This window comes from Amphibalanus amphitrite, unplaced genomic scaffold (genome assembly GCF_019059575.1).
Source record: "Amphibalanus amphitrite isolate SeventyFive unplaced genomic scaffold, NRLGWU_Aamphi_draft 000061F_arrow, whole genome shotgun sequence".
NCBI classification, from domain to species: domain Eukaryota; kingdom Metazoa; phylum Arthropoda; class Thecostraca; order Balanomorpha; family Balanidae; genus Amphibalanus; species Amphibalanus amphitrite.
The window spans coordinates 1367206-1377143 of record NW_024881557.1 but is presented as its reverse complement, the minus strand read 5'-3'; the positions used below and the strand labels follow the sequence as shown (position 1 = coordinate 1377143).

The following is a 9938-nucleotide window of genomic DNA, read 5'->3' as shown; positions in this document are numbered from 1 at the left end:
CCGTTCTTTTTTAACAAATTTAGAATCCAATCCTATCCGGTCCGCGGATTTATCCGTGGATAACGGATTTATCCGGCCCATGAAGTGCTCTAGGTCAGGGTCATGAAATTTTCAGGGTAGGTGTTAAATTGATCAATGCGAGGGTACTGAAAGTTTCGTCGCGATCGGCCGCTTTTTACGCGAGTTATTCGCGAAAAACCTTAGGGGGGTTGCATCAACCCCCCTGTGCCGGCGAGGGTTAAAACTAGCTATTAATTTACTGATTCCAAGCAACTTGCACTATCGCATGATCACAAAATAGTTCTCTATTTCCAAACGTCTACATATATGTAGATATGTGGTGCACGTAGTGACATACACACTGTTGTGGTGGTGGTGTCACGCGACTTCGCGCGCTGGGACGCCGCTCTGCTGCCGTCTGGGGGCCGTTCCACTACCGTGCCGCGCCTGGCCCTCCGCCGTTCAGTCGCTGCTGATGAGCTGCTGGAACGAAGTGCGGCGTGTCTGGGCGGCGCGCTCCTCGGCGCTCATGCTCTGCAGCGAGCGGTGCTGGTCAGCCACCGTCACCATGATGACCCCCCAGCCGACGCTCCAGAACCAGCCGACCAGGCAGAAGGTGAGCGTGTACAGCTGCATCAGCGCCACCACCAGGTTGGTGCACGTGCTCGCCCAACGGTCCTGCTTGGTCGTCTCCACCGAATAGCGAGTGCGACCCATGCAGTGCACGAGCAGGCCGCTGGCTGCCGTCCCCAGACCCGGCAGAAAGATATTGAGCAGCAGACAAAGGTAGGCGGCGGAGCGGGGCAGAACTGGGATGGCGCCGCGGGCCATCGAGGTGGTGTTCACCATGCTCGGGTCGAGCTGCGGGCCCTTCTCACGCAGGCTCTCCACGTCGCCGTCCTCCCGCTTCCGGCGACCGAACAGCCGGCCCGGGAACACCACCGGCACGCCGAAGATGCTGAAGGCCTTGGTGCGCTTCACGTGCGGCAGGACGCCCGGCTGGAGGCGGCTCTCCTCGCCCGCAGAAACTAGCGCCACGTCCGCCATGTGGATGCCGCTCGAGGAGCGCTTCACCGGCGACTTGGAGCGTGGTCGAGTCTCGGGCTCGCTATCCTGGTCGCTGGCGCTGGCGTCACTGCTGCGACGGCGGGTCCGCGACTGATCAGTAGTTCCCTCGGGTGTCAGAAGATCACTGTCGCGGGTGGCGTGTACCGGCACGCCGCGGTAAAGCCGGTCAAACACGCTGCCTCCCTGACGGCGAGCTGGGGCTCTTGGAGCGCGCTTCGGTACCTCCGTCGGACGCTTCTCAGGTTTCGGCTGTATTTTTCGCTTGTTGATGCGTTTCTTGGCCTCCTGACGTTTCACAGTTTCCCTTTCTTCCACCAGTGAAGTGCGCTCGCTGGTGGTTGCTGTCGGTTTGCCTGCGAAAAGCCTGTCGTAGAGAGAGCTTTGCTTGTCCCGTTTTCGTCCCGTCTTGTCGTCATTCGTGGTGTTGTCGGTCTCATCGCTCGTTTCTACCTCACTTTTAGCTGCCTTTTCCTTCTTTGCACGACTGTCCTTCGTAACAGTGTCTTTCCTTTTCCCTGCATCAGCATTGCCTTTGCGACCATTAACTGCCTGGCTCTTTTCATTTTCCTTGGCATCCTTCGCTTCCGATCCATCGTGAGGGGGAGCTCCACTCGCAACTGCGGCACTGCCATCATTCTGCTCACCTTTCGCCCCGGCTCTGACTCTGCCTGTTTTGGCTCCGTACAGCCTGTCGAATACGCTGCCTCTCGTCGCTGCGGCCTGTTTCGTAGACGTCCCCGGCATTTGACGAGGTGCAGGACGCGTTTCATCTTCGATGCTGATGCTGGCAACTGTCGGCTGTCTCGGCAGCGGCGGAACAAGTCTGGGCGGCGTCGCCGGCTTCTCCTCTGTCACACTGACCGTCGCAGCCACCGTGCGCGGAGCCGAGATCTCCTTGCTGGAAGAGTCTGGCTGGTCGTGCAGGGAACGGCCGCTGATGAGACGGTCATACAGTTCCTCAGCACGTGGCCGACTTGTCTCGTCAGTTGACGTTGCTGCCACCGCAGGCGGCTGTGGCCGCTCCTGCACAACACTGCTCCTGCCACGCGACCTCGTGTCCGGCCGCGACAGCCGGTCGAACACAGAGGTCCTCTGCCGAGCGGGATCAGCAGAGTCGCCGCCGAACGCCGTTCTTCTTCCGGACATGACGGCTGGCAGGCGAGGGACGGTCGGGGCACGATACTTGGCCCGACTCTCTGCCACTGGTCCGGCGCGCGACCGGCCCGGCAGCAGCGAGGCGAACACAGAGGACTCGCGCGGAGGCCGGGTGATGCGGATCTTCGGCGGCTTTGGACTGCGCGTCGGTCGCGACGACGAAGAAGCTGACGACGCTTCAGCAGAGGATGGAAGGAGCTGTTCGACGGTGGCGACGGTGGAAAGTTCTCCAGAGAATGAGACAGGCTGTTTACCTACGCGGTCATTTTGACTAGGCGAGGGGTCAAACTGCCCGGGTAAGGACACAGGCTGTCCAGGTGATAGGTCAGGCTCTTCGAGGAGAGTCTCAAGATGTCCAGGATAGGAATCTGACTGACTGGGTGTGCCAGATTGTTCAGGGGAATTATCAGCCTGAACAATTAAAGAATCTGGGTGTTTAGGTAAAGGAATAGGCTGCCCAGGTAGCAAATGAGGTTGAGTGGTAGTGACACTTGAATGGATGACTACGGAACCTGCCTGATCGGTGGAAAGGGCGGCGCTAGAGATAGAGGACTGGGTAGTAGGCTTCTCTGGGGTGTCTTCAGAAGATTGCTGTGAAGGCTTTTCAGCCAGCTGACTAGAGGATCGGGCAGAGGGTTGGCTGATGGGTTCGCCAGATGACTGCCCAGGAGAAAGATCAGAGGATTGATCAGAGGTTTCGATTAAGGACTGGTTAGATATTTGATTTAGCGGTTGCTCCGGTGGTGGATTTTGGGTTTTATCTGAGGTTTGGTCATGGGACTGATTTGAGGACGGATCTAAGGAATGAGAGGGCTGATGAGACGAGTTTTCCAAGGACTGTTTCAAAGACTGACTGGAGGACTTAGCTGAGGCCTGGTCCGGTGACTGAGTTGAGGACTTATCTGAGGACTGAGTAGGTAGCTGATCAGACGACTTTTCCGGAGGCTGCTCCAAAGACTTAGTAGTGGACTCACCTAAAGACTGGTTAGAGGACTTATCTGAGGACTGGTTAGAGGACTTATCTGAGGACTGATAAGAGGACTGATCCGAGGACTGCTCCGACGGCTCTGCTGACTTATCTGGAACGTGGTCCGAGGACTGGCCGGCGCGCTGGCCAGCCGGGCCCGCCGCCGCTGCCGACTGAAGGTCCCGTTCCGGCTGACCAGCACTGTCTCCCGCAGTGTGCCGATCGACTGGCTCCGAATCGTCGGACGCGCCCGTGCCAGTGGACACCATGGTCCTGGCGAATTAGCCGCACGATAACCTGAACAAACGACCGCTTCGACGAGCCCCGGTCGACACGCGAACTTCAGAGCTATCGGCCGTCTCCTCCGCCCCGAACGGAAACGTGTTGCTCCTCCGCCGGCGGCCGAAGCAGTGCGCGGGGAGGGGGAGTGTGGTCGTACCCCATCCCGAAGCAGAGTGTGTACCATGACCTCCGTGCGGCCGCCGTCCATAATCACCCACGGGGCGCGTGCTGTGCGGCCAAGTGCCGACCCCCGGTGGGAACAATTTGATGCCCCGGGGGCCTGGCACGGTCAGCGGCGGCGCTCGTTATGACCGACGATTAGTGTCGCCGCCGACGGCCGTTCCAGTCACGGCTCGCCTCCGGCCCTCGGCGGGGGGGGGGGAGGGGTGACCTGCAGTGTCTGGTGACGCACGAGGGCAACCTGTCCGAGCAGTGTTTGTACGACAGAATGGCAAGTCGCTGGCATGCTACGATTCCAATGGAGCATAGATTTAACTCCACCCATTTATAACCGGAACTTTTCTCAAGCAAGAGAGCGTCACTTGCACCCGCCCCTAGGTACAAATGATTGTTGTAGCACACGCAATTGTCACACCTTATCGTTGTATAAATATGACGTACCGAGGTTGAATTGACGCGACTTGTATTGGACAAAGTACTTTGAGGAAAGCCCCGCGTGAAAACCATGAGGAGTAACACTAGCGGTCATCACATACCTTATCAATCACACTGTAGTTAGATATAGTCTGTACTATATCAATCAACCACTATATGAGATAAATGCGTAATGAGTGAAGACCACGTAAAACAATGCCTACCACAGGGCGACTCATTCTTCAGGTCAATCCCACTAAAAACATGTCTGTCATAACATTAACAATCCAGCCTACTGCAAAAGTTCGGGATAACTCAGATCAACTTGTAACAAGCAGCCAAAGAGCTTTTGGGGTAGAAAATAGTAAATACGTTGCTGAAAGGCGAAAGCATCCGGCGACACTTCACTCCTAGGCACCAGCCGACGGACCAGAAACGTTAGCTGAACCTTCACATTGTCCAAAATATGCACGCAACAGATCGTGGGCCACTCAGAAGGGATTATGCACTGATAATATCTGGTACCAAATCACTCGCCCGTTACCTGACGTTACTTTCCTTTTTCTGAATCAAGCTGTCTTGAAAAATGACGCGATGATTTAGGGTCATTTATGAGTAATGTCGGGTATTCGTTGAATCGTCAGCTCGGCATTGTTCAAGTTTAGAAACTACATTACTGTCGTGACGGTAGGTTACCTTGCATTTGCCTGCCAACGACGGCGACAAACGTCCCTGGATGGCCGACATCCGACACTCTGAAAGCTTCCAATGAGTTCCTCGCGGCATCGGATCAGTTCCTCACGGCATCGCTGCAGTTCCCCATAGCATCGGATAAGTTCCTCGCGCTATCGCACTAGTCCCCCACAGTGTCGGAGCAGTTCCTCACGGTATCGCACTAGTTAGTCTCCCACAGTGTCGGATGAATCCCTCACGGTATCGCACTAGTCCCCCACAGTGTCAGATCCGTTTTCACGGTATCGCACTAGTTTCCCACGGCATTGGACCATTTCCTCGCGGTATCGCACTAGTTCCCGACAGCATCGGATCAGTTCCTCGCGGTTTCGCACTATAGTTCAGTTCTCCACGTCATCGCACCTGTCTCTCGAGACATCAGTGCAATTCCTCGCAGAATCCGAACGGTTCCGATCAGTTCCGGCTTCGGAGGAGTTCCGTCATCCTGTCGGACACAAACGGGACCATTCCGCTTAACCCCAAGACAGCGGAGCAGAGGCACTGGGGCACCTGAGTCCCTGACCCGTCCTTGGTTTGCAAGGGCGAATATAAGAGACTGCTTTATCATTACGCCACCCATAAAATGTACTCTGTCCCGTAAATCGTTATTCCGACTAATGGGTATGACTATTTAGAATGACACCACTTGACAGTAGTAGCAATCAAGTCATTTTCGTACTACTAGCAGATGTTTCCCGAACATGCTTAAAGGAAATAGTTCACTTTCACGAAATTATTTTTTTTGCAACGGATTTATGATTTTTTATGTTCAAAATAATCAGCAAAGAAAATAAAACCTTTTTATAACAAAAGATTATTTTCTATATTTTGATATAGGAAGAACTTTTCAGTTTCTGTAAGGCACACGCGATCCAGTATGAAAAGAGCATGGGTCCCGAAAATTCTTCAGAAACAGAGAAATTATCGCAGCCACCGGCATTTGGGCCATCTGCTCGATCTGATAATGTTCCCCTGAATGTCCTAATTGATCAGTACGAGAATTTCTCTAGAGTTCTCGTAGATAATTTCTCTACTTTCTGAAGAATTTTCGGGACCCATGCTCTTTTCATACTGGATGGAAATATATGCAAGGCACACATCCTCAACGCAAGACACCTTTTTCGGGACGAGAAATAGAATATCTTTGCCTAGGGTGATCGTTGGGCTGTAAAAGCTCCTGATTTATGCTCGTCTCAGCCAAAGCTACGGAACTGCTATTCCAGTTCAAAACCCATGTTAAAAAGTGAACTATTTCCTTTAAGTAATAAGCAATAAGCGTATCATTATCAGTATTGTCATCGGCTGCTGCCTATGTCTCACCTTCGTCGGGATCCTATGGAAACGGGACCTGCAGAAGCTCTTACTGGTTCTGTGACCGGAACAGGTACGGCAGTAGCTCCCACTGGTCATTCCACGACCTTTTTACTCGGCTGTACTCCTCCCTCACCCGGTCATACAGGAGCAGTTTCCGCACACTCTTGTTCCATAGGGTGGCCGCCGCGAGGAGCTCACTCCTAGTCTCCTCACCCAGACCGTCCTGCAGCTTGGACACGACGTCGCGCAATCGAATCAGTTCCAGCTCACGGCGGCACTGGCTTAGCGAGTAGGGAGCGGTGTAGTTGTCCTTGAAGCTGGCAGCGTACTCCTGGTCTTTTCGACGCCACCGGACGAGTTTCTGTGGGCTGGAGTGACCGACGGCCCGCAGCAGCAGGTCGGGCTGCAGCAGCAGCTCAGCTCTGCCTCGCAGTGTGTCCAGCGGTGCCGTCATCCCGGCTGGCCGACAGTCGGTCGGGAGCTGAAGCTGCCTGTTCCACCAGGCGAACACCGCGGCAGTGTCGCCCAGAAGGTACTTCAGGTCTCGGTCGGTGAGAAGAGCCAGCAGCGGCGCGGCGTCCAGGGACACCAGGTCCTCAGCGGGAGTCTCTCTCAGCTCACCGAGGTGAGAGTCACCCAACTCCTCACTTTTCTCATCGCAGGACGTTCCATCGGATGTCAGATCCGTCTGATCCACCACCATCCACGCCATGAGTAGGAAGCACTGCTGTGTGTACAAACCAGAGTCTCTTCTGAACACCCGCTGTAGGAGACGATGCTGTCCCGCTGGCCCCAGTGCGGGGAGGAAGTGGTTGTGCCAGCTCTCCCAGCACGGTGCGTCCAGTCGGTACAGCGTCCCAAAGAACACCGCATTGCGCACCATCTGTCGCCCCAGCCGGCGGCGTAGCTCCAACTCCGGAAGAGGTTCCAGGTCTCCCTGCATCAGGACGTCCAGAGGTAGGGCTTGGACACAGCGGGTCAGGAGGAGGCGGTCTGCGTGCTCCCGCATGCCACGGACCGCAGTGATGATGGCCTGTAGATCGTCCCAGGTGAGTTCCGCCACAAGGTTAATCGCGGGCCAGAAGAAACAGGGTATGGCGCCAGCACTAAGGTGGTCCTCCAACCAGTTCAGAGCCATGTAGACGCCCTCGCTGACTCCCGTCCACACCTCACTCCGGTTGTCCTGTACTAGCCAGAGTACGGCATTTTTGATGAAGTACGACTTTAGCGTGCGTTTGTCGCTCTGCTCAACAGGCATGCTTTCTTTCATGATATTCTTCATGCTCTTCAGTGTGGTGATGGTGGCGTGCTGCACTGGACTGAGGAGGCGGACGGCCACCACCTCTGCTCTGGAGAAGGACACACGCCACTCTATCATCTCGGTGGCGCTGCCGGGCATGCCGGTCGGCACCAGGTGCACGCCGAACCGACACATATCGTCTCGCACCGCTCTCGGCGGAAACTCTGCCTGGCGATGCCGTCCTTGGAACTCCTCCTGATGGGGCCACCAGTTTTTCAGACGCTGACAGGGAACGTGATCCTTTCCGCCGTTCCTGTGCTCCGGCTTCCTGAAGTTGACCGCCGGACCGGGGCGGGCAAGCTCGGCGCCGGTCGGGTACAGGATCTGACAAAACTCCCACATCAGCGTTCTCACCGACTGTGCCGACAGAGCCGACGCCGCCCGCTCGTGTTCACACCGGACCGTGGGCGTCCAGTGCAGGGTGACGAACCCCGGCCGGTCGGTGGGCCGAACCCACAGCTGCGGCGCCTCGCTCAGAGACACCCGGCTCGGCGGATCCCGGCTTACCACTGCTGACTTTGCCCCGAGATCCATCTCCAGCATCACATCATGGTCGGAGACAGACTGACCACCAATCACCCCATCGTCCAGTCCTTCTGCCCGACTGCCCGAGCGGTTAAAGCTTACCACTCGAGGTTCCCCTCCAGGACGACACAGCCCGCACAGCGCCGCCTCCGCAGACTCCCGGTCTAGTGGAACGGGCTTCTCTCCCACTCTGGTGGTCTCCTGCTCCTGCCTTTTGGTGATCTGGTCGGCTCTGGAGGCCTGCCATTGCCTTGAAGCAGGCTCCTTGTTGGTCTGTAGGATATTCTTTCTGCTATATAGGGTCTCCGCTGCCTTTTGCCGCTCCCTCCTGCTCTGTCGGTTCATCAGCGTCTCCATCAGTGGCCGGCTGATCATCCAGAAGATCGCGTCTTCGAGCTCTTGCTGCACTATACACGCCTGCAGGGCCGACGGCTCCATGGTCAGCAGGTTTTTATCCAGAAGCACGGTGTCGAACAGCAGACGGCGGCATGCTGAGTCAGGACCGAGCCGCGCCGACAGCAGATCCACCGGATCACGGGCACCGGACGGCTGGTCCTCCCGACCTCTGCCCGGCTGGTCCGCCCTGTCACTGAGCAGATGGTCCGCCTGGTCCTTCCGGTCGGCCCGGCCTCCGCACGGCTGGCCCGCCCAGTCACTGCGCGGCTGGTCCTTCCGGTCCGTCCGGTCACTGCCCGACTGGTCCAGCTGGTCCTCCCGGCCACTGCGCGACTGTTCCTCCCGGCCACTGCCCGGCTGGTCCTCCCCGTCGTTGTGCGTATCACCCGGCGACTCATGAGCTGCTCGCTGCAAATGGTGACTCATAGTGGCTCATATTTCGCTACTTACGGACTACGGTTCATGAATGCTCGTAAAGCATTGGCTCGCAAGTCGCAGGCCGCAGCTCACGGATGAATCACAAACCAAACATTAGTCATTAATGCAGCATAACCCACAGTCAGCAGCTCAGGAGATTTTTGACACTTGATAGTTGATTTACCGTAGCGTGTTCAGTTCCACAGTGGCCCATAACTCAGCATCCATATAGGCATCTCTTATTAGTTATTTCTTGCCTCAAGCCCAATCTTTTGAGTGATGCTGGATGCATGACATTCTACCGCGCAGGCTTCATGGGAGAGGCAATCTCAGATGGAGGCGAGACTTATTGCGCAATGCCAGACATCATCACTGAGTCACTCACATTCCACACGTCACTCACGTTCAATCAGTGAATAATTCACTTGCGAGCTGCGACTCACTAATCACACGTCACTCGCCGAAACAACACCCTTCCCGCTTCGCCGATACTCTCTGCACTCAGCAGGGCGACTGTCCGGTTGCAACGCCCTTGGCCCCTGCTAGCCGGCCGAGAGGGGGCGGGAGCGCACGGGTCAAAACATGCACCGAGTCCAACACCGCAGAGCAGCCAGCGCCCAGCGCCCTATCGCCCTTGGACCGCGGCCACATGCACCGCGAGACATAACACCGCCGCACAGTGTATGGACCGCCCATAGCGCTGAGACATAACACCGCACAGTGGGAACAGGAACACCACTCAGCCAGGGCTGCGGAGCCGGAGTCGGAGTCGGTCGGAGTCGAAAGTTCTGACAGGAATTGGGTCAGAGTCGGAGTCGATTTTGGAAGTCGGAGTCGGAGTCACCGAAAATTCATAGACTCCGTAGTCCGTAGGCCTGCCTGACGCCTGTCAGGCCCGCAGGCAGAGGCGGATCCAGCTGAGTTTTTTTGTGGGGGGGGGGGCAAACCATAACAATTTATCGATTCTTTCCATGCATCGTCCATAGGCGTAATGTTAAAATTATGCCGTTTGGGGGGGCAATTGGCAAATGCCCATTTTGCCCCCCTGGATCCGCCACTGCCCGCAGGCCTACTGAGTCAGGGCTGCGGAGTCGGAGTAAGAGTCGGATTCGATCGGAGTCCACAGTTTACCCGAGGGGTGTTCACGGGCACCGCACACTGCTGCGTGCGGTGTGTGCGGTACGTCCA

At 56.4% G+C, this 9938-nt stretch overlaps 2 protein-coding genes across 3 annotated transcripts; both read right to left on the bottom strand.

Annotated features, from left to right (window-relative positions):
* Positions 1-191: 191 nt before the first annotated feature.
* Positions 192-3543, bottom strand: LOC122378563 (protein stum-like). Its single transcript, XM_043359769.1, has one exon. The coding sequence runs from the start codon at positions 3457-3459 to the stop codon at positions 463-465; it is 2997 nt and encodes a 998-aa protein (XP_043215704.1). The 5' UTR covers positions 3460-3543; the 3' UTR covers positions 192-462.
* Positions 3544-4098: 555 nt separating this feature from the next.
* On the bottom strand, positions 4099-9386 carry LOC122378576. 2 transcript variants are annotated; one of them, XM_043359810.1, is made up of 2 exons: positions 6119-9386; positions 4099-5243 (listed from the first exon to the last, which is right to left on the bottom strand). In XM_043359810.1, exon 1 carries the CDS (start codon positions 8757-8759, stop codon positions 6159-6161), a length of 2601 nt encoding a protein of 866 aa, XP_043215745.1. In that variant the 5' UTR covers positions 8760-9386; the 3' UTR covers positions 4099-5243; positions 6119-6158. The 2 variants fall into 2 exon arrangements, with proteins under 2 accessions (XP_043215745.1, XP_043215744.1); XM_043359809.1 differs by having other exon boundaries at positions 6246-9349.
* Between the last annotated feature and the right edge of the window lie 552 nt (positions 9387-9938).